General features: G+C 38.8%; 1 protein-coding gene and 1 non-coding gene across 2 annotated transcripts in view; both read left to right on the plus strand.

The window, feature by feature from the left end:
• Positions 1–23,480, plus strand: part of Fbxo3 (F-box protein 3) — a 35,723-nt gene extending 12,243 nt beyond the window's left edge. The window contains 8 exon segments of the mRNA XM_036184109.1: positions 4,826–4,940; positions 8,072–8,276; positions 9,450–9,495; positions 12,622–12,706; positions 13,715–13,837; positions 15,942–16,057; positions 17,496–17,686; positions 22,378–23,480. Coding sequence (XP_036040002.1) covers positions 4,826–4,940; positions 8,072–8,276; positions 9,450–9,495; positions 12,622–12,706; positions 13,715–13,837; positions 15,942–16,057; positions 17,496–17,686; positions 22,378–22,575 — 1,079 coding nt within the window. The 3' untranslated portion in view covers positions 22,576–23,480.
• LOC118583309 lies at positions 2,168–2,306 on the plus strand. Its single transcript, XR_004944893.1, has one exon.
• Positions 23,481–24,076: the final 596 nt, after the last annotated feature.

The following is a 24,076-nucleotide window of genomic DNA, read 5'->3' on the forward strand; positions in this document are numbered from 1 at the left end:
AATTGCTTTCTATCTCTTCTGGCCTTCCCAGGCACTGCACATATATGGGCATATATTTAGGCAAGACACTTAACACATAATTATAAAAATAAATATTTCTTTAAAAGTTAGGTTATTTCTATCAGCCAGAACCAGAAATAACCCAAATGTTCAAATATTTTTTGGTATTGGGTCTCTTACTGAACCTGAGGCTCATAGTTGGACTAGACTGTCTGGCCAGCAAACATCAAAAGATTTTCCTGTGTCTACCTCCCTAGTTCTTGGGTATCACTGCACCCAGCTTCTTGCTTGGGCAGTGGAGGTTCATATTCAGATACTCAAGCTTATGCAGTAAGTACTGTAGTAGGTAGCCATTCCAGCCTTGGCCTGGAAGTTCCAACTCCCATTGAGGCTAGTAATGGTCACGCCTACAAGGCGGGGTTGAGAGAGGATCCTGAAGCCCCAGGATCAAGAGAAGAGGCTTCTCTTGGTTCCAGGACGATGGAGGTAGACCGAACAGAGTTCTCCAGAGACACTGCCAGCCGCTGCCATGACAAGAAAGATGTTTTGTTTTGTTTTGTTTTTTGAGACAGGGTTTCTCTGTGTAGCTTTGCGCCTTTCCTGGAACTCACTCTGGTAGCCCAGTCTGGCCTTGAACTCACAGAGATCCACCTGCCTCTGCCTCCCGAGTGCTGGGATTAAAGGCATGCGCCACCAACGCCTGGCTCTGACAAGAAAGATGTGAGGTACTGGTAAGCCATGAGCCACGTGGCAAAGTATAGATGAATAGAAATGGGTTAATTTAAGATAGAAGAAGTAGATAACAAGAAGCCTGCCACGGCCATACAGTTTATAAGTAATATAGCGTTTGAGTGATTATTTTATACATGAGTTGTGGGAACCGCAGGGGCTTGGTTGTACCTGGAGAGAAGCTCTCAACTACAAAGTACTTTACCACCTTTTTAAAAACATTATGTTTTATTTAGGGTGTGTAGCATACATTCTGTGGCACTTGGATGGAGGTCAGAGGACAGCTTTCAGGAGTAAGTTCTCTCCTTCTGCTGTGAGTGCCACATGACTCATGTCACCAGGCTTGGTGGCAAGCACCTGTAAGCACTAGACATCTCACCTTTTCCTGATTTTTGTTTATTTATTTATTGTTTTTTTAAGACAGGGTTTGTTTTTGTGTAGTCCTGGCTATTTTGGAACTAGTTTTGTAAACCAGGCAGGCCTTGAACTCTCAGATCCATCTGCCTCCTGAGTGCTGGGATTAAAGGTGTGCACCACCATCGCCCAGCTCATTACCTATTTTTTAAAAGATGAAAAAATACTATATTTTATGTGTGTGGGCATTTTATCTATACGTACATTTGTGTACCATATGCTGTGCCTGGTATCCTTGGAGGCCAGAAGAGGGCATCAGATTCCTTGAATTACAAGTTACAGATGGCTGTGAGCTGCTGTGTGGGTTCTGGATGTTGAACTCAGGTCCTTGTAAGATGAGCCAGTGCTGTTAACCACTGAGCCTTCTCTCAGGCCTGTCTTTTTGTTTCTATTAGTTACTGAAAGGTTTGTTGACATTTCCTACTGTGGTAGGCACTGTTCTGAAGTAGCCCAAGATTTTCAGCCAGTGGTATACATGCATGGTACAGTTATTTCTCCTTGCATATAGCCAGTGATATAACAATTATTTTGATTCCCATTATTTAATATATTCCAATTATTTAAAATCACTATTCTCTGTTTTTTTTCTTTTTAAGAAATGTGAAGAGATTTTGCAGGTATAGTTAAGGTGCCAAATGAATTGAATTTGAATGTTAATTAAAAGGAAAATGATCATGAATGGGCCTCCCTTAATCAAGTACATTCTTAAAAGCATGTGGGCCTTTCAGAAGGCAGAGAGATTCATAATGTTTTTCCTGTTGACTTTGAGTAATCAAACTGCTATGTTGAGAAGGCTACATGATAGGGAATGTCAGGTGGCTGCTAGGCACTGAGGGCCTCACTGAAAAAACTGCAAGTTGCTGAATTCTGTAAATAACTAAGTGAGCTTAAAGAAGATCTGAAGCAAAAGATGGGTAAAATGAGCTAGCACCCCAGTTAACACCATGATTTCAACCTTGGGATCTACACAGAGGATCCAGTGGAGTTGTGCTTGAACTTTAGATCTGCAGAAACAATGAGTTCCTGGCTTGGTTTCCTGGGAGGTGGGCTCAGTGTACTCCACCTCCTCTCAGCTAAGCCTAGAGTAGAGGGGCAAGGTTTGCACCTACGTGGGAGAGGTGCTTAAGGAGGGATCCTTGCCCAGCTTTCCTAGCCTCACATTTACTTGCAAAATAGGCAAACAAATGAGTATTGTTTTAAGCTGCTAATACTTCATGCAGCAGTGGAAAATTAATCCACTGCTTGTAAGTGTTTTTTTGTCATTTTAGCTCTGACATTAAAGAAATACATTTGGGCTGGGTGGTGGTGGCGCACGCCTTTAATCCCAGCACTTGGGAGACAGAGGCAGGCAGATCTCTGTGAGTTTGAGGCCAGCCTGGTCTACAGAGTGAGTTCCAGGAAAGGCTCCAAAGTGACACAGAAACCCTGTCTCAAAAAAAAAAAAAAAAAAAAAAAGTGTGTGTGTGTGTGTGTATAAGTACCACCTATGGTATACACACACACATATATACATATATATACATACATATATATACATATACATACACACACCGAAGGTAGTACTTTCCTGCTTAACCTGCTGCCCCTTGCAGTGTACTCTAAATTTTAAGAGAAATAAATGTATATACATAATATGTGTTTGTGTGTGTGTGCATGTGTGCATGCTGTTTTACTGAGGTACATAAAATTGATTCCTACATAGTGAATTTAACCTTTTGCTGTTATTATTATTATGAAAGTTCTCCATTAGTTTTAATGAAGTTATTTACTTTAAAGGCTCTCTTGTGTGATCTGAATAGAGCCATGCCAGTTTTTTTTTTTCTCCCCTGTGTCTACTGAGTCTCTTGGGTAGAACTTTTTATTACTTCGGTGCTGAAATTGAAACTGAGGCCTAATATACCCCCTCCTATCCCCAGACAAAGTTTTTTTTTTGTGTGTGTGTGTAGCCCTAGCTGTCCTGAACTCGCTCTGTATACCTGGCTGGCCTTGAACTCAGAGATATGCCTCCTGAGTGCTGGGATTAAAGGTGTGCACCATCACCGCCTGGCAAGGCCTAACACATTCTAAGCCTTTGCTCTGTACCTCTGTACTGCATCTTTGAACCCTTTTTCTTTACCTAGTCTGTCTTTTTATTAGATTATTTGGCTTAGTGATATTTAATTTATTTACTAATATATTTGAACTTAACCATGTCATTTAAATATGTTCACCTTCTTGTGTTTAATTTCTTTGCTTTCCCTTTTATTTCCTTTTTAGTAATCACAGTATAGATTAAAATATGCATTTTTGATTTATTGAAGTCTAGTAGAATTTAATGTTTACCACTTCCTGGACAGTGGAAGAGCTTTAGTTCTAATATGGGAGGGTATTTGGGCTCCAGCTCAAGTCCCTGTGCATGTTAGTTCCTGGCCTCACTGAGTCCTTCACTCTGTGCCCGTCACTGAGCTCCCTGGTGTTAGTGTGGGATTTTAATTTTTAGCCTATTTCTTATCCTGAGAACTTGGGTCTAGGATCATATGGATGTGTCAACACTTAGCATGCTCTTTAGTCAGTTCTTGTTTTTATTGAAGACTAGTTCTTTTGAGTGATTGCACAGCAATATTTGGGTCTTAGGGTCATAATTTTTTTCTTCTAGAGATTTCCTTCTGCTTCTGCTGCAGATTGTCAGGGGGTTGATGTAACTGGAAAAACAAGGCTTTTTGTCTGTGAGGGCGGATTTGTTTCCAGTTCACTTTTTCTTAGGACTTGGCTTTCTGTAACTTAGCCCAAACCATGTTTGTTTATTTGAACAGGTCCTTTTCTCCTTTGTGGACTCTAGACCCTTTATTTATTTATTATTTTTTATTTTAAATCCATCAGTCCTATAGTATTGCCTAAAGCTGGGCTCCTCTCTTTGGCCACTTGTTTGAGAATTGGCAATTGCTTGAATCAAGAAGATTCTAGATGCCTGATTGACCTCTTGTGTTTTGTTGATTTTGTTGTGTTATCCTGTTTCTGAGCTCACTGTAACTCTCACTCCTGGGGTTAGTCATGTGCTACCTTGTAGGGTGTTTTGTTGGTGGGGTAGTTGGTTGTTTTATTTATTTTTTTATGTCTTCAATAGCCTTTCTGCCATAATCATTCAATAATGAGAGGTTTGGCCCAACAGCCTGAGGGGCTGTTGCTTGGAAGTGGATCTCTTCTCTTGGTATTTTTTTTTTTTTCCTGTTTGTGACAGCTAAAATGCAGGGCAAGTTTTCAAATGTGCTCTCGAGTTCCACTTAGTGGCTCCTCACAGCATGAACCTACATCTGTCTAAGGTCCCATATTTCCCATAAAGGGTCACATTAAAACTCTAGTTTTTTGTTTTTGTTTTTTCAGTATGAATATATTAGGTTTGGAAAAGTGAGGTTTTTTTTTTTTTTTTTGTTTTTTTTTAAATAATGTAAAAAAAAATAATTGTTAATTTCCTTGGAACCCCTCTCCATTTTACTTTGTGCCAGTATTTCCCCTGTCGAGAGGAAACTAAGGACTTCGTTCAGTGTTTAAAATCAATTTCCAGTTCATTGCCCTGTACTTTGACAGTATATGTTGAACAGAATTCACTTGCTATAAGATTGTTTCATGGGTTGTTTGGCAGCTGACCTACTAGATTGAAGTCTGATTGTGCATACACACTTCTGTCTTTGGTGTGTGTCTGCAGAAGGTGCACGTGAGGAAGACCTGGATGCTGTGGAAGCTCAGATTGGTTGCAAGCTCCCTGATGATTATCGCTGTTCATACCGGATTCACAATGGGCAGAAGTTAGTGGTTCCAGGGTAAGGTGTTTGATGTTTGAGTAATTCTCAGAAATGGACATTACATTCTAGAATGAAAGTACATTTTGTTTACATATTATATATACATGTGAATGTATGTATTATAAAGAGGGTGGATTCCCACTTCTTCCTTATAGCAATCTATAAGATGATATCTATAGGTTAAATTAAATTTTACTAAAATTGTCTCATAAAAGCATTATTCCTGCCAACACATTTTTATGATTAAATTGAGATCTGGTTGGGAGCTGTGGGATACAGGAGAGATATTTATATGTGTGTATTTGTGAGTATATTTAACCTGTTAAGCACTTGATGTGTTTACCCTGTTACAAGTTAGGCAAAAAAAAAAAAACAAAAAAAAAAAACCCTTGATACGAGTTCCGTCTATTATACTTGTAAAAAAGCATGACTTGTTCAGAACTGTATACACCAAACTAAGGAAAGTATAGAGTTTTGTCTTACTCAAATACAGCTTATAATTGAATGGCTTTTTTTTTTTTTTTTTTTTTTTGGTTTTTTGAGACAGGGTCTCCCTGTGTAGCTTTGTGCCTGGAACTCACTTGGTAGCCCAGGCTAGCCTCGAACTCACAGAGATCTGCCTGGCTCTGCCTCCCCAGTGCTGAGACTAAAGGTGTGTGCCACCACCACCCTGCTCTTGAATGGCCTTTTTAAAAATCTTTGCAAGTTGAGGTATTCATTGTAGTGTTTGTTTTTTGGTAAAAGAAAACCCTATAGTAGCCATCAAATTTGTTGACAGTTTTTAAATTGATAAACTTGGAATGTGTCTATTCCTTTTGTACTTTCATGCAATTAAGCTATTTCAAAGATACTGTGTTTGTAAATTACCAAGAGTGCAGGGAGACTGTTGCATTATCTTGATGGAATCTGTGTGTGAGGGATTATGGGAAACTGTTAATGATTTCAAGTCTGGGTTGAGTATGCCCTGGGATTCTCCAAGGGGATCCTACTGATAGCACAAAGCAGTACTCAGAAATGAAATATTAGGAATGGGTCATAAACAGGTCAGTTTAGGGGGCTGGAGAGATGGCTCATGGTTAAGACTGAGTGCTGCTCTTGCAGAGGTCTCCAGTTCCTAGCACCCACGGTGGGCAGCTCACAATGGCCAGTAATTCTAAATCCAGGGACTCCCAGTGCCTTTGGACTTGCATTAGTTTGTTTTCCTAGTTAATTGAAACCTGAAAAAGCTGAAAAAAATTGTATTATTTTAAGAGAAAACAGAACTGAACTTTGTTAAGAGTTGTCTGGAACTGACATGGTAGATAGCTCATGAATTTCAGTACAGGGTTATTTTTCTGTCTGTCTGCCTACCTAAGAAATGAGATTTGGAGAAGACTCTTTACCAGACCAGTATTGTTGGCATACACACACACACACACACACACACACACACACACACACACACACACAGATGTTAATGCATATATGTGGAGATTAGTTTCTACCATGTCTATTTCAAGTTTGTGACAATTTGGATAAGATTTAGACTTGGTTTACATTTGTTGCTGTCTGGTTTCATGAGATAAATTGAAAGTTGAATCAAGATAAAGATGTCAGAAAATGTACTCCTTTAATCATTAAATTAGCTATTAATATATATGTGTGCATATATGAGGATATGTGCATACATAAATAGCAAGTCACAAAAGCACTGGCCGTTCCATATATAATATAATTTTTTTTTTTTTTAAATTTTGGAGTGAAAGTCTTACATGTTGGCCTTGAGCTCATTAGCCTCCTTTCTCAGCCTTCTGAACAGCTGGGATTTTAGGTGTGTGGCATTTGCTGAATGTACTTTTAAGACAGGGTTATTCTAGCCCGTGGTGGCCAAGAACCCACTGTATAGTCCTAGTCCCATTCTTCCAGCCCTCTTTCTGCCTTATCTTAGTGTGGGGTTACGGGCATGAACCACCACACCAAGTTCCTTAAAAGCAGTAAAGTTATATTTCTTCTAAAAAGGCTGGCATCTAGATACTTTAGATATTTAATTTTTAAATCTAAATAAGGATATTCTGATTTGAAGAGTGAATTTAAGCCAGGTTTTAAATCCCAGCACTCAGGAGGCAGAGGCAGGCTGATCTCTGTGAGTTTGAGGCCAGCCTGGTCTACGGTGTTGTTATTGTTATTTATTCTTTGGGGGGCCTGCCACCCAACTTCCAAATAAATACACATGGAGGCTTATTCTTTCTTATATATGCTTGGCCTTAGCATGGCTTATTTCTGGTCAGCTTTTCTTAAATTAACCTGTCTACCTTTTGCCTTTGAGCTTTTATCTTTCTCTGTGTCTGCATATCTTCCTTTATACTTCTTTCTCCATGGCTTGCTGTATAGCTGGGTGCCTGGGTGGCTGGGTGGCTGGGTGGCTGGCCCTTGCAGTCCTCCCCTCCTTCTCTTTCTCAGTTCTCGATCCTTTCTTCCCAGATTATTTCACCTCCTATTTATTCTCTCTTCCTGCTAGCCCCGCCTGCCCTTTCTCCTGCCTTACCATTGGCCGTTCAGCTCTTTATTAGACCATCAGGTGTTTTAGACAGGCACAGTAACACAGCTTCACAGAGTTAAACAAATGCAACATAAAAGAAAGGAATGCTTCTTTGCATCATAAAACAAATGTTTCACAGCATAAATAAATGTAACACATCTTAAAATAATATTCTACAACATACAGAATGAGTTCTAGGACAGCCAGGACTACACACAGAGAAACCCTGTCTCAAAAAACCAAAAAAAGAAAGAAAAAAAAGTGAATTCAATATACAGAAATTTTAGTGGTTTTGATATTCTTGATTTAGAATTTGTATTCTAACCAGTGCTTAGAAAATTACCAATGTGTGGCTGGGCATGCTGATACATAATTCTAATGCCTAGAATCTCAGTGATCTGGAGCCTGAGGCAGGAGGATTACCTCAAATTTGAGGCCAGCATCACTACATAGCACATTCTAGGCCGGCTAGGGCTGCATAGCAAGACCCTGGTTTTGTTTGTTTTAAGCAAAACAAAAAAGAAAATGTCCTGTGTGAAATTATTCATCAGAAAAATGAAACAAAAGCCCTGTGGCACTGTGTGTCCGTGGTTCTGCTCAGGTTGACCGTTTGAGTCTGTTTTCTCCTCAGGTTGCTGGGAAGTATGGCACTGTCAAATCACTATCGCTCTGAAGATTTACTAGATGTCGACACTGCTGCCGGAGGATTTCAGCAGAGACAGGGACTGAAATACTGCCTCCCTTTAACCTTTTGCATTCACACGGGCTTGAGTCAGTACATAGCTGTGGAAGCTGCAGAGGGCCGGAATAAAAACGAAGTGTTCTACCAATGTCCAGTAAGTAGGAAATGGGTTTAATTACGGCTTTAACATGTGTTCTGACAGTACTGTAAATACATGCATTGGATACATTCAGGGATGTAAATAGGCTGGAGTATCATACATTTTATTAACTAGAGAACTAATATCCTCACTTGGTGATATGGAATACATTATTATTATTATTATTATTATTATTATTATTACTATTATTATTTTGGTTTTTCGAGACAGGGTTTCTCTGTGTAGTTTTGGAGCCTGTCCTGGAACTCACTCTGTAGCCCAGGCTGGCCTTGAACTCACAGAGATCCTCCTGCCTCTGCCTCCCGAGTGTTGGGATTAAAGGCGTGTGCCACCACTGCCTGGCGTAAAATTATTATTTTTTGAACATCCTAGAATTGTTCGAGTCTCTTAACTCTGAATCCAAAGTCCTTTCTTCTAGGATAACAAGCTATTTATTTTATCACTTCTACTTGCTAGTTATGTTCTTAAAGGATAGTTTCTTGTCTCAATAGTAATAGCATTCTATGTTTTCATTTTATTGAGAGGTGCCTCCAAACATTTTATAGAATAAATCTAAGCACAGAAATTATAATAGTAGGAACTGATAGGTGTTGCTAAAATTCCTTCTCAAGGAGAGACATAAGTACTCTCTACCCCTCCTCCTAAGGTCTCAATGGCAAACCGAGGCACGAGTCCCAAAAGTTCACTCTGGTGAACCAATGACTATGTTTCACAGGTGAGGGACTACTTATAGGTGTGTGGGTTTCCCTCCACGAACTGACTGCACCTCAGAAGCTTTAGCCAGCAGGTATGAGGACTTCCCCATAGCTGTATAGATGGAGCCCCAGCCTCACCTAGTCTTCCCCACCACTATATATCAGGTGGTAGGAGCAGCTGGAGACTGGTGGAAGAATTGTGAACCCTTCTGGGCTCTTCTATGGAGATGGGTAATAAACATCAACCAGAATAGCTGGAATGATCATGTGTGTGTGTGTGCATGGTAGGGGGCAGCGGTGGTGGTGGTGCAGCTGAACTCTCCAAGATGGTGATTGCTTGGCCTGGAAGACAGTTACTCACAACAACAAGGATTACATAAGTATTGTATCTATTTTGCTTTGTTCCCAGAGATCTAGTTAAGGAACAAGAGGAAATGTATTTGTATCAGTTTTGTTTTGTTTTTCCCTGTAGGACCAAATGGCTCGGAATCCTGCTGCTATTGACATGTTTATCATAGGTAAGAGAAACATAGAAAAGTCACCTTTCCCTTCTTCCTATTGGTTTAGAAAAGAAAATGAATTGGTGAGACTTAGTTCCTTGAGCAGCTGGCAACTTTATACTCGCATCTCTTAGTACTTCCTGGTTTATAAAATTCTGTGTCTCTGTTTTCTCTTGGGGCAGGCAGCCCTTGTGTTTTCTTAGCCGTATCTTGTACAGTCTTAAGTTTTTAAATAGTGGTGTAGGTCCTGTAACCTTACTGTTGCTGGACAGGGTACCTGACAGAGCGGCTCGGGGAGGAAGGGCTTTGTTTCAGCTTGCAGGTCAGTCTGCCATTGAGGGAAGGAAGCCAGAGCAGGAACCGAGGCGGGAACTGAAGCAGAGGCCATGGAGGAGTGCTGCTTGTTCTCTGGCTCGCCCACAGGCCTATGCTTAGCTCGCTTTCTTATGTTGCCCAGAACCATCTGCCCAGGCAGTGGTGCTATGCATGTGGGCCAGGCTCTACTACATCAGTTAATAATTAGGACAGTCCTTCACAGGCCAGTCTGATTTGGGCAGGCCCTCAATTGAGACTCCCTTCTCGGGTGAAACTAGGCCAGTGGTTCTCAACCTTTCTAATGCTGCAGCCCTTTAATACAGTTCCTCATGTTGGGGTGACCCCCAGCCATGAAATTATTTCATTGCTACTTTATAACTATAGTTTTTCTTCTGCCATTAACCATAATATAGATATCTGATGTGCAGGATGGACTTAGGCAACCCCTGTGAAAGGGTCCCTCAACCTCAGAGGGGTCATGACCCACAGGTTGAGAACTGCTCTAGTCTGTGTCAAGTTGATAGTTACAGTTCCTATAACATATCCATGGACTTTCCACTGAGCATATTAATACATAATTGAAGGTACTGTTATTTAAAGTGACTATTTTTTTTTTCTCATTTGCTGGTAATTAAACACGTCACAGTAGACCTAAGCAGTATCACTCTTTAAGATGAGTGGGTATTACAAACGACAGGCTTCACAGACTCCTTGGCACTTGTTCTCCTTGGCTGTGAAGGTGTTTCTTACTAATTTCGGGGCACTCTAGTTTGTATGTGAGTGCAGCTCACCCTTGGCTGTTCATGCAGTCTCGTCCTGCTGAGACTGCTCACTAGCACTAGCTTCCTACATCCTCAGTCTGCTTTTTAAGGCATTTCTGACATAAGCATCTTCCCTGTGCATTCATAGCACAGAAGATGCTAAGGGATAGCTCAGTGGTAGACTATGTGCCTGGCATGGGCAAGGCTCCAGTTTCAGTCACCAGCACTAAGTAAATAAATGAATATTGGCATTTAGTTTTATCTTCTAATTGGAACCTAGAACAGAAAACAAGTGTCTTTTTTTTTTTTTTTAAATACTGAGACATGATTTGGGTTTCTGATATACTTCACAGTATCTAAAAAGGGCTCATCCTTACCCAAGTTATGCAGGCTTTTAAATTTCGGCCCTAGCTTTTAGCTTACACTGACTTACATGGTGCCCTGTTTCTAAGCTAAACACCATCAGGACACTTGTGTTCATATCTTCCTTGGTATCCTGATATAGCATATTTTCAGAGATGACCATCACAGCTCCAGCCCAGCAGTGCTGATCAGTTTGTGAATTAAAGGCTTCTTGGTCAATAAGGAAAGTTGCTGTTAGTTTCTGAATTTCTTTCTTTCATTTTCATGTTTGCCTGCTGTAAGACAAAATAAATAACCATTGTAGCAAATATGAAAGTCTGGTAATTAAAAAAAACATAATCAGTGATATCAATTGAGCATCTGGAACTGGGTTAATTGAAACCAGATTACAAAAAAATTCAGTGAACAGCATTAACTAAGTACTATATATTGCTAAGCATTTAGCTATACTAACAAAAAAAGATGAGGTTTGATAATTATGTTGTATTACCTAGAATGTTTAAACTTAACTCATATAAATACTTGTTATGAATCCTTTTACTATAACATGGGCAAATAGTATGGACTGGGCTGATAGAATAATAAATGTTTTCTGCATTGAGTTGATCACTGAGAATATGGAGGACCACTGTGCAACCGAATCTGTACTAATGAGCATCTTGACCCCTTTGGTATTGACCTGAGAATTCTACAAAGTCATGTCTCTGGTGATGTTTAGACCGGGCCTGGCTTGTGCCAGTATTTTTTTTTTTTTTTTTGGTTTTTTGAGACAGGGTTTCCCTGTGTAGCTTTGTGCCTTTCCTGGAACTCACTTGGTAGTTCAGGCTGGCCTGGAACTCACAGAGATCCACCTGCCTCTGCCTCCCGAGTGCTGGGATTAAAGGCGTGCGCCACCACCGCCCAGCCTTTTGAGTGTATATCAAGATGTGTCTAAGGTGAACCCTCATCATTGAGAAGAGGTGCCTGATAACCTTTCTTAATGCTTTTTTTCCTAGATGTAACTATTTCCTTTGTTCTATATGCTTTAGAAATTAATAGACAAATAGTTTTATCACTGTACCAAAACTAATTATTTTGAGTATAAAACACAAAACAACATAAGTGGAAATAGCTGTAGAATTCCCTAAAAAGACTTGGGCAGGGACCAGGGATAGTGGTGGTAGAGAACAGAAAGGACATAATGTAAATAGAATTGAGAGCAGAAGGGCTGGAGAGATGGCTCATTTGGTTAAGAGTACTTAATGTGCAAGCATAAGGCTCTGAGTTCAAGTCCTAGTATCCAGGTAAAAGCTGGGTGTGCCCATGCTGTAATTTATGGGTATGCCCCATAAATTACTTATGTGTGCCCAGTATTTTATGGGGCAGAGACAGGAGGACTGCTGGGCCTTATTGGATGCCATTTTAGCTCCAGATTCAATGATAGTCCCTGTCTTGAAGGAATAAGGTAGAGAGTGATAGAGCAGGGGTGTGATGTCTTTTGGCTTCTGCATGTCTATGTACAAGTGCATACCAATGCACTTACTTGGCATACCCCAAGCTCACAATAAAGATGAACTGGGAAAAGAAATTGGACTAATAGAGTAATAGAATTGTACCTGTAAACATTTCTAGTTTGGGTAGCATACCTTAACTATAGTGAAATTATAGTTGGTTGTTTCCTCTGTGGATTTTCCCCATTTGCTCATTTCCCCCTTTTGGTTTATAGGTGCTACTTTTACTGACTGGTTTACATCCTATGTCAACAATGTTGTATCAGGTGGTTACCCCATCATCAGAGACCAGATTTTCAGGTACTTTAGTTGGGACTTTGGGGATTGAAATGACTATAAATCAGAAAAGGCTAACTATTGCACATATCTGAGATGAGATTTCTCTGAAAGGTTAAGAAATGAACTTCACTGTCCTAAATCTCACTATTGATTCTCACACTAACGCCAAAACATCCAAACATTTAATCAGCTCATATTTTTCTTGTCTTAAAAAATCAAGAGGAAAAACTACATGTGATATAGTAGCTTGGCGGTAACTACATAATTTCTCTTTGCAAAACAAGAAAGCTAGCCGATTAATAGGTTTATTATGAGTAGCAAATAAACAACTTACTCCTGGCAAACATTTATTATCTCTAATTGGAACATTCAAATGTTGGCAGTTAGTAGTAGAGGTGGTTCCAGGTGATACTAGTTCATAGTAGCCTTCATGTCAGAAACAGTAGGTTAAGTGTATTTCATGAACTTCTCCATTAGAGGCAGGAATTAGTAATTATGCCTAAGAGGCTCAAGATCTTTACGTTTGTACATATTTTCATTGCCCATGCTCACCATTTAACAAGGATGGTCAGGTGTCAGAAGTTTCCCAAGAGGAGTCCTTATTAATTTCTAAACTGATTACTGATCCATGGTTTGTATCACTACCATGGATCTTTGATTGCTGCCTATACTGAACCAGAGTCACCAATGTTTTCCAATAATTATGAAATTCAAGTTCAACAGGATTGTATCGATATGACTTCAAGTTTTAATTATAAAGTATAAGGAAAGTATTGTACATTGTATCTTTAAACCATTTAAGTGGTGGTGGTGCATGCCTTTAATCCCAGCACTTGGGAGGCAGAGGCAGGTGAAGTGCTGTGAGTTCAAGACAAACCTGGTCAACAAATTGAGTTCCAGGACAGGCTCCAAAAGCTACACAGAGAAACCAAAACAAAAAACAAAAACAAAACCCCCCCCCCCCAAAAAAACAGAGAGAGAGAATTGAAGCAAGTTGATTTAAACATGCTTAATTTCCTTCCTTGCTAGATATATTCACGACCCAGAGTGTGTAGCAACAACTGGAGATATTACAGTTTCAGTGTCCACATCATTTCTGCCAGAACTCAGCTCTGTCCACCCACCACACTATTTCTTCACATACCGAATCAGGTGAGCACTTGAAATGGGACTGTTGTAGTCAGCTCGTCTCTATGACAGAACATCAAGGGAATCAACTTGAAACGGTTTATTTGGCTCAGGGGTTTCAGTCCATGGCCATCTGGCTCTGTCATTTCTGGGTCAGAGTGTGATGAGGCAGAGTATCATAGAAGTGTAGAATAATGCCACAGAGCAAAGCTGTTCACTTCATAGTGGCCAGGAAGCAAAAAAGAAACCAAGCAAATCTTCATCATGTGAACCCTTGGAAGCATTTCATATCTGAACCATAGGACCCGCCTATGGTTAAAAAGTGCAGATATCCAATGGCTGTTTTGCTTTTGTCCTATTTAGATATGGTCTGTGAAATGAATTTTAGGGTTTGTTTTTTGGGGGGAAGGATGTTTCTGTTTTGTTGTTGTTCTATTTTATGGTCCTGTGGATCAAACCAAGAGCCCTGTACATGTTTGGCAAGTACCTCTATCTCTGAGCTACAATCCCCAGCCATAAATTGCATTTAAGAGTCATTTTTCAAAATTGTATTTATTTTTCAGTGTGTGTGTGTGTGTGTGTGTGTGTGTGTTTGCATTTGCATTGTGTGGGTTCTTGTGTATGGAGAAGCCTATGGTTGACATCAGGAGTCCTCTATCACCATCTCCTTAGTTTGGGAAGCAGTGCTCGCAGTTAGCCTAGAGCTGGACAATATGACTACACTAGCTGTCTATCTTGTTTTGAGGATCCTGTCTTGTCTCTGCTGCCTGCGCATTGGGATTGCAGGCAGGCAGCCATACCCACCCAGTATTTAAATCAGTTCTAGGATCCAAACCCCATTCCTTATGTCTGTGCCCACTGAGCCATCTCCCTAGCTTGAAAGTACACTTCAGTTTTTAAAATTCCACCTTTAATTTATTGTGTATGCATTTTGTATATTGTATGTAGTCTCTAGAGGTCAGCTTGTGGGAATTGGTTCTTTGCTATCCTGTGATCCTGAGGATGCTGTTCAGGTTGTTAGGCTTGACAGGAAATGCCTTTATCCACTAAGCCATCTTACCTTTCTGCTAAGGCACATTTTGAAAAATAATTCCTTGCTGAAGTTTGCAGAAAAGTTAGTAAATTTTCAACAAAAGAAGTTCACAAAGAAATTTGACAAGTTGTGGTTTTTTGTTGTTGTTGTTTTGTTTTGTTTTTTTTTTTTGCATGTGTCCTGAGTATAAATCATTGTTTCAGATACTGCAGGAATTGGAACAATAAGTTGTAATTGTCAAAGCTCTATTTTAGATTTACAATGTAATCTAGAAGCTATCACATTGCCAAACAGGAAACCATTCATTAAAATCTCACGTGGCCTGTCTGTATTCAGTTTTAAAATGCAATAAATATTTATGGCATACTTCGTGTGTGTCATACATAGTATTATGTGTTTGATTTGATTAAATATAAAAACAAATGCTTTAAATTCCCCCTACTTACAATATTCTGTACTTAGGCAGAAAGATAACCCGTTGCTACAAGTATAGTTTAGATGTTTGTTTTTATTTAGATCCTGCTTAATATTAAGACTTGTTTAAAATAGAAACACCACCTGCACTTACAGGGGACTCAACGTGAAGATTAGAGGCACAGATTCCTAGAGAAAGAGGAAATGAAACGGAGTTAGATTATAAGCCCAGTAACTGGAGATACTGTACTTTGAGCTTTTTAGAAGCTAATGGAAAAAGAATTGTGTGGCAAAGGTTTGCATGAGTGAATGTCTGAATTCTTCAGAAGTTTTTCATGGCACTGTATCTAGAAAGTGTCGGCTAAATGGGTATTTATTTGAGCAGCCAAAGATAGTTGCTACCAGAGTGTTTGCATGTATTTTTGTAGCCTCTTTTCTTGTTGGTTCTTACTGAATCATAGATGAATAAATTGAGTGAAAGCCATTTCCATGGGGAGAATTAGCCTAGTTAAAGCAGTGTCTTTGAGAACTTATGGCTAACATGGACTTTGGGTTAGATTTATTAATTTCCCTTGGAAGTCTTTCATAGTGTTAACTTAAATGCTGTAGTACTTAAAAAAAAAAAAAAAGAAAGAAAGAAAGAAAGTAAACAAATGCATCTATGCCTCCTCTTTTCTCCAGGATTGAAATGTCAAGGGAAGCACTTCCGGAGAAGGCCTGCCAGTTGGACAGTCGCTACTGGAGGATAACAAACGCTAAAGGGGATGTGGAAGAAGTTCAAGGACCTGGAGTAGTTGGTATGTCACCAAGATTGATAGTTCTCTGTCAGTTGCTTCAAAGAAAGTTTAGACTATGTACCCATAAATGTCATTTGTGGAGGTCATTAGCCTATCATTTTAGTCCCTGAAATGTCAGCTTTTCTAAAACTGTAGCAATCTTAATTATACAGGGATTGATTTCCCTTTCTGTGGATCACCTAGGGTTCCTTGATTGTTAGTCTTGTGTTCTTTATTTAAAAAAAAAAAAAAAAAAATATATATATATATATATATATATATATATATATATATATTATTATTATTATATTATATTCTGTGAGTTAGGTGGCATAGGACAGTAAGAAAATAAATTTCATATTGGTAATCTTTATAAAATTTGGAGGTAGATGTTGAAATTAGCAGCACAGACTGTTTTCCTTTATTATTGATGCTGTTCTTCCAGAAGACCCACATTCACTTCCTAGCACCCACAGGTGGCTCACAATCACCTGTAATTCCAGCTCCAGGGGATCCAATATCTTCTGGTCTTTGTGAGCAACTTATACTCATGTGCACATATGCACACACATATACATAAATACATAATTAAAATATACAGCTTTATTATTTTTATTTATGTGTTTTTGGAGACAGCGTTTCATTGTAGCTCTTTCTGGCATGGAACTCTGTAGACTAGGCTGGACTTGAACTCACAGACATCCAGCTGCATCTGCCTCTTGAATGCTGGCATTAAAGGTGTATGTCACCACATCTGGCTGAAATATAAAATAGATCTTAGAGAGTCTAGTGCTAAGGAATTGCATTATAGCTGTTATTTATTTTTGCCATTTGTTGGTGTGAAGACCCTGCTCAGTAACTGCCATTTGTGCAGACTGAACATTAGGATGCACCTTGAACCTTATGTGTTAGTCTCTTGCTGCTATAGGAATTAGATTGCCTTTATGTTTGTTTGAGCTTCTCTCTCACCTGGGACACTTTTCTATTGTTTGTGTTTTAAAGATTAGGTCAACCTTGGAAAATAATGTTGACCTTTACAATTTTGTTTTCCTAGATATTCCCCACTGTTGCCTTGTAGAGAATTTGGGGAATAATAAAATGTTAGGGCTGGTGACATGACTCCGCAGACAAAGGGGAGTTCCAGCAAGCCTGATGACCTGAGTTCTGTTCCTGGGACCCACATAATGGAAGGGAAACAGTTCCCACAAATTGTCCTCTACCCTCCACATGCAAAAAGTCCTCAGCCCCCAAAATCCGATTCAAATGTAAATATCAAGAGGAATTAAACCCTCATGATCTCATCACTGCCAATACTTTGTTGTATATCCTTTTAGAATTTTGTTTTTTCCTAATTGTGCAGTTTACTTTCAAACCACTTATATAGCATCTTGAGAACATATTTACTTTAAGGAAGAAATCAGTTTTATACTTTGGTTTATTGTTACTATTTTCTCTGCAGGTGAATTTCCAATTATTAGCCCAGGTCGGATATATGAATACACAAGCTGCACCACATTTTCTACAACATCAGGCTATATGGAAGGGTATTATACCTTCCATTTTCTATACTTTAAGGACAAGGTCTTTAATGTTGCCATCCCCCGATTCCACATGGCATGTCCAACATTCAGGGTGTCTATAGCCCGATTGGTAAGTTAAATTTTTTTCTAGTGCTGGATTACATGACTGTATTCTAAGGACCATCTTTGTTTAGATAGATGAGTGGTATAAATGATGTTCAAAAACAGTGGACATTTTGAGGAAGTATCTTAGGGTTGTAATAAAATGTGAAGGGAGATGAACAATACGTTTATTTTAGCTCCTCCCACTTTTCCGCCAGAGGAACTATTGCTTGTTTCTCAGATTAAACTTTTCCACTGTCCCCAACAACAGCTGTGTGGCCTGCGTGTACTAGAAGATGTGAAAGGACCAAAAGAGACCAATTAAAATTGACTTTTGTGATTAAGAATTGGAAATCAATTGTCTACAGTATTTTTGCTAAGATTCCCACCTTAATAAAATACACAAGTATCCTAAAGAGATCTTTACAGAGGATTTATTGGGTAGAAATGTACTTGTAACAGTCTTCTGTGATTGTTTTACAAGTCAACCAGGCATAGTTTACAAATCTCATTCTTAAGGTTACTTTGTGATAGGTACAACAGTAGCCCTAATTTATGGACTGTAAAGTGATTCAGCAAAGTGTGTGAAGTCCTGTGTTACATATTGGGAATAGTATATTCAGAATACACCTGAGTTGTAGGCATCAGGTGCTTAGAAAGAGCCCTCCTAGTCCTGGAATATGGGTGGGTTTGAGATCATTCTAGAAGAGTGGACAAGCCACTAACCTTACTGAAAGAGGATCCATTCTCTTTCAGTATAAAGGACCTATAGTCCAGATTTATAAGTAAAGTTCTAGCTCTCTTCCCAATGGGAGAATGCTCAAAACTGTGTTCCCAGTATGGAGAATTTGCTACTCCCTGTAATAGACTTCCATTTTTCTTGGGTGAAGGGGATGAGAAGGAAGGCTTGAGATAGGGCATCATTATGTATCCCAGGGCTTGAGATAGGGTATCATTATGTATCCCAGACTGGCCTCAAACTCACTGTTTTCTTGCCTCAGCCTCCCAAGTGCTAGATGTGTGCCACCATGCCTACACCAGACCAGACTTCCATTTTGGTTAGCCCAGAATCTGTATGAGCTTGGTATCATCTTATCCTTAAATGGTTGATATTCATCAGTGAAGCTGTCTGGGACTGGAATTTGCTTTGTGGGGAAATTTTAAAACATGGACTTAATTTCTTTAATATGTATATTTTCTATTTCTTCTTGTTTCAGTTTTGGTAATTTGTGCCTTTCAAAGAATTTGTTCATTTCATCTAAATGTTGAATTTATTGGTATAAGATTATTCACAATATTACCTTGATATCCTTTTAATGGCTACAAGAGCTGTAGTCAAATACCCTCTTTTATTATTAATATTGGTGATTTATATTGATTGTTCAAAATGGAACAACTTTTAGTTTTGATGGGTTTTCTGTACTGTTTGCTTTTTTCTGTCTCAGTGATTGGTGCAGTTGTCTTTTTTTCTCTTCTGCTTACTTTGGTTTTAATTCACTTTTATTGCCGCTTTTAAAGGTAGAAGTTTAGATAATTGATTGTAGACCTTTCCTGTTTCTAAGCACAGTTTTAGTTGTATTGCACAAATTTTGATGTTATATTTTGGTTACTATTTAGTTCAAAATATTCTCAGATTTTCCTTGTAACTGACTTATGACTGCATAGAAATACGTTAATTTTCAAGTATTTGGAAAATTTTCATTTGTCTTTTGCTTATTGATTTCTAATATTACTGTGGTTAGAGAACTTACTGTGTATCACTAATTTTTTAATGTTTTATGGCCCAAAATTATGTGAAGAATTTCTGTGTCTTGGTAAATGACCTTTGTCTATTTGAAAAGAATGTATATTGTGCCATGTGAGAATTTACTCTCTAAATGACAGGCCAAACTGGCTGGATGACTGACAGTGTCCGTCAGTCATCTGTATACTCTTTGCTCTTTTCCTGTTTGTTGCTTTCAGCCATTGAAGAGATTGTTGAAACACTCAGTTGATGTTATGGCTTTGTCCATTGCTTCATTCTTGTCCGATTCGCTCCTGCCTTTTGAAGTTATGTAATTGTGTGCCAGTGCTTAGGATTGTTGTCTGTTTATGGAAGTGGTTCTTTGATTATCATCTCCGGTAACTTCCTGTCCTAAAGAGCATTGAGGTATGTTTGGACAGGCAGTCAAGTTGAGTCAGCTTGATTCTTCTGTTGCTTGTTTTTAATATTTGTTTCAGTGAATGTAAAGTATGAGCTTTACTTAAGGACAGTGGTTCTCAAGCCTTTGGGCCTCATCACCTCCTTAGATGTATAAAAATCATTGACGACTCCTAAGAAATTGTTTACATGGTTGTGTCAGTGTTTACCATATTAGAAATTAAAACAACATTTATAATATCAGTTTCTTTCAAAATTATAATAAATAAACCCTTTACATGTTCAACCCTCTCAACTGTATTTATTTAGAGTTTTAGTTTCTGCTTACCTACAAGAAAAAGTAATCAACCTGCCTTATGGAAAATGTTTTTTCTCAAAGGTGGAGAGTCAATAGAAAAAACGAGAATTGTGACTTATTTTAATCAACATTAAAAGATAGTGGGGTTGTATTATTTGACCTTATTTCTGTTATCTTCCTTGATATGGAAGTTGAACTGTGTTTTGCTTTTTTTTGTCCTCCAGCAGTCTGATGAATTACTAGGCTTTATAATTTTTCCTTTATATTTGCCACTGTAAACATACTGATGGCTAATTATGTCCATTCTCCTCTGTTCCTCTCTTATCTGCTGTTTGTATAGTACACTTTCATCTGAGTATTTCTCTAACCACATTTAATTCCTACAGCAGTTCTTGTTTTCTTCATTAATATAATAATTATACTACCTGATGATCATGTTTTAGAGTTTCCAAAGCCTTTCCCATCCCTCCTTTTGTACCTCCTAGCGAATTTTGAAGTCTTCATTCCTTAGATTTAAAAAATAAACTAAGAAATAGTGAAATACCATCTAAGTCACATTTGTGTATATTTTCTGATTGTTACTGTTGTGTTATAATAAATCCTGAATGGCACAATTCTCTCTCCTACATTTTCATTTGCTTGTTCATGTGTCTGAATACTGTGGTAAACAATATAATCAAAACCCCTGCCTTGGATTTTATATTCTAATTGGAAGAAACTAACATGTGCTCTTGTGTCAAGTAACAAGTGTGGTGGAGAAAAAGATCAAGGAATAAAAGGAGTGCCTGGTTGGGTTCTAGTGTGACAGATGTGTCAGGAAAGGCCGTGGGGACATGTAAGTGGAGGTGTATAGATATATGGATAGAAAAGGAGTGAAGGGGGACCAAGTGATTGTGGAAGAATATTCAGCCAGGAGTACTCAGTGTGAGGGTTCTTAGACAACTGTGGGCTTAGCGGGTTTGACCCAAGGAGGCTTGAGTTCAGAGAACAGGGGAGATAGTAATTAGAAACAAGATTAGAGTAGCTAGTTTAGGCTACATTAGAGCTTGTCTGAAAAAAGAAAAATTAATAAAAAGAGGGGCCAGAACAGTGCTAAGATATTAATGCCATAAAAGTCACAGTGGAAGGTTTTTGCTGACATCTTGTGCTAAGTTTTTCAATATTCAGATTACCAGCTGAGCCTGGCTGTTCGAATTCTGGCCAAATTACAACAATTGAGTCTTCAGATGTGTGTAAGAGAAAATTGGCAGCCAAGTTAAAGCCACAGCTTGATTAGGGATGCCTGCTTACACAAAATGGCATTCCCCGAGATGTTCTGACACTGCATTTCATCCTCACTGCTATCCCAGAGCCTCCAAGTCTCCCTTTTCCTTCAGTGCTGACTGATCTTAGGACTGCACCTCTCTAGGGGATCAGCAAGGTGACACTGGCTGAGGCTGAGTTAGAAAAAGGCAATGCCTTCAGCTTAGTCTCTCTCCCGGAACACGTACGTGGCTTTGGTGTCATGAGACCTAGTGTGTGAGAAGTCGGGTTCCATGAAGCAGCCATGCTGGCGACAGCAGGGAGAGATCCAGCTTCAAGGTGGAAGGAGGTGCCCACTTCAGGCTCCGGATATTTGGACCATCCCAGTCCAGGTACCAGACATGTGAGTGAAGAAGTCCTTGAGGTGAAGCTTGATTCTAGTCACCATTCAGCTGTAGCATCATAGAGACTTGAAAGCAGAAGTATTCCATTGAGTGCTTCCCACATACCCAACCACAGGAACTAGGAGATAATGAGTGACTGCTGTTGTTATAAGCAACTGAAACAATGAAAAGGTTTCTTTTTCAATAGTAAAGGCTACTGATCTTTAAGATAATGTGTTTTGGAACTCAAAACTATTTTAAGAACAGTGCATAAAAATTAGCAGTAGAGGTCATATCTGGTTAATATTTTCACATCTTTTTTCTGTAAGCAAATTTCTAAAGAATAAACACTATAAGTTCATTAAAACTTTATTATGGGTTATTAGGAATCGCATGCCTACCTCTGTGTATGAATTATCAACTACTCTGTGAAGAACGAGTACTGTCTTTGTGAATTGTATTTACCATTCAAACCATATTGAGCATTATTTCACATGTGGTACAGTGTACAGTCTAGGATCCTGCATTAGGAGATTGTATTTTTCAGGTTTGTAAAAACTTGCGCCTAGCATGTTTAGTTACTTGTATTCTAGGCTATAGAATTATTATAAGAAATGATAGACACTCTTCTCATCAAAAGATTTTTCTCTTTTAAGGAAATGGGTCCTGATGAATATGAAGAGATGGAAGAGGAAGCTGAGGAGGAGGAAGAAGAAAATGACTCAGCAGACATGGACGAATCAGAAGAATCAGATGAGGATGAGAATGAATCAGATGAGGCTCAAGGGGAGGAGAGACGGAGGAGGGTCTTTGATGTGCCCATTCGCAGACGCCGCTGCTCTCGTCTCTTTTAGTTGCTGCTGAAGGAAGCTCTGGGATGGCTATTCTGTTAAATAGATCTGTCAATAATGTAAATAATTGTGCTCAAGCATATAGCAGAATTAGCATGACATATTGTTCCAGACCTAGGTTCTCCATGACACTACATTAGGAGTTGGATCGCTTTGGCTTGTTTTGTGGTTATAGGTAGAGGAAGAAATGGGAATCTTTTATTTTCTCTCCCAGAAGTCAGCATAAGAGCAGTTCTATAACTACAGAACAGATGTTTCTGTGTTTAAAATATTTTCTACTTTCAAAACAAAACAAGACACAGAAGTGAAGGAAGAATTGTTTTGGCTGGGGATTTTACAAGTAGCAGAAATCCACAGACAAGGGTAGAAGGAAACCGTGTGACTGACTGAAAAGACCCCTCTTTGTTGTTTAGAAACTAAGACAGTTTGTAGTTAGCTAACTACTTCATGGTTGTTAACATTTTATACTCACAGGGAACTAATTGACTAACTTGAGTGGGAATAGTTGGCCCTCTCAGACAATCTGTCCTCTAATTTAGTCTTTGTCACACAAATTTTCATCATTAATTTTTTGTCTTCAACATGATAACTTTGGACTTTAAAGTTAAAGTTCTCACGCTATGACCTTTCTCACGTTATTTACAAACTCATCATTTTAAATGTAGTTTGTTTGTAAAAGTATGTAGTGTTGTTAAAGATTCTTCACAACGTTTCATTGAGTCTAAATTTGTAAATACGCTTTCTGTTTTGTTTCTTTCTATACATTTGTCTAACTTCGTGGTAAATGATCTGAATTTTATGTTAGGGCTCAGGATATTTTCCTGAAACATGAATTTTTTTTGTAATTATATAATTGAGAGTTTGGAATGAAATCCGTCAAGTGTCAAAAACTCATATTTTAAAAATGATGTTGTGTAAGTGCCTATTTCCCAAAACACGAGTCTTAAGCCTTTGTTCTTACGATAGAAGATGGCAGTGGTACTCGCTGGCCTGCGGCCAGGCTGGAGCGGGTCCATTGTGAGCTGTCTGCTGGCTTTGATTATGCTCTCTTGCTCTCCTCAATTCTCCTCTAGAACAGTTCTCTCATGGAGAACACTCAGGAAGGAAGAGCTCTCCCTATTCAAGGCTAAGTGTCCACTCTCGGGGACCATGAGCAAACTTGCTATTTTATGATGACAGATCAGAATCTTCTGAGTCATTTTCCTACTTACTTTTCATAAAACAGTACAATCATATGGTGTTTCAAGAACAGAAGCCAACAGTAGTCTCATTTTGTGTACACCACATCTGTTGAATGTGTCATTTTCTCTTGTGCTTGATTAAATCTCATGTTTTATTTGTTATGGATCCCAAACATACAAGATGTTGACAGTAAGTTGTCATCAGGTGACTGATCCAGAAATGAAACTAAAAGTGATCAAAGATAATGAAGTAGGGCGGAGTCACTAATGGCCATTGCTTATGAAGCCGACCATTCCAGCATAGCTCTACCCTCAAAGAACAA

The sequence above is a fragment of the Onychomys torridus genome, chromosome 4 (assembly GCF_903995425.1).
Source record: "Onychomys torridus chromosome 4, mOncTor1.1, whole genome shotgun sequence".
Classification (NCBI taxonomy): Eukaryota; Metazoa; Chordata; class Mammalia; order Rodentia; family Cricetidae; genus Onychomys; species Onychomys torridus.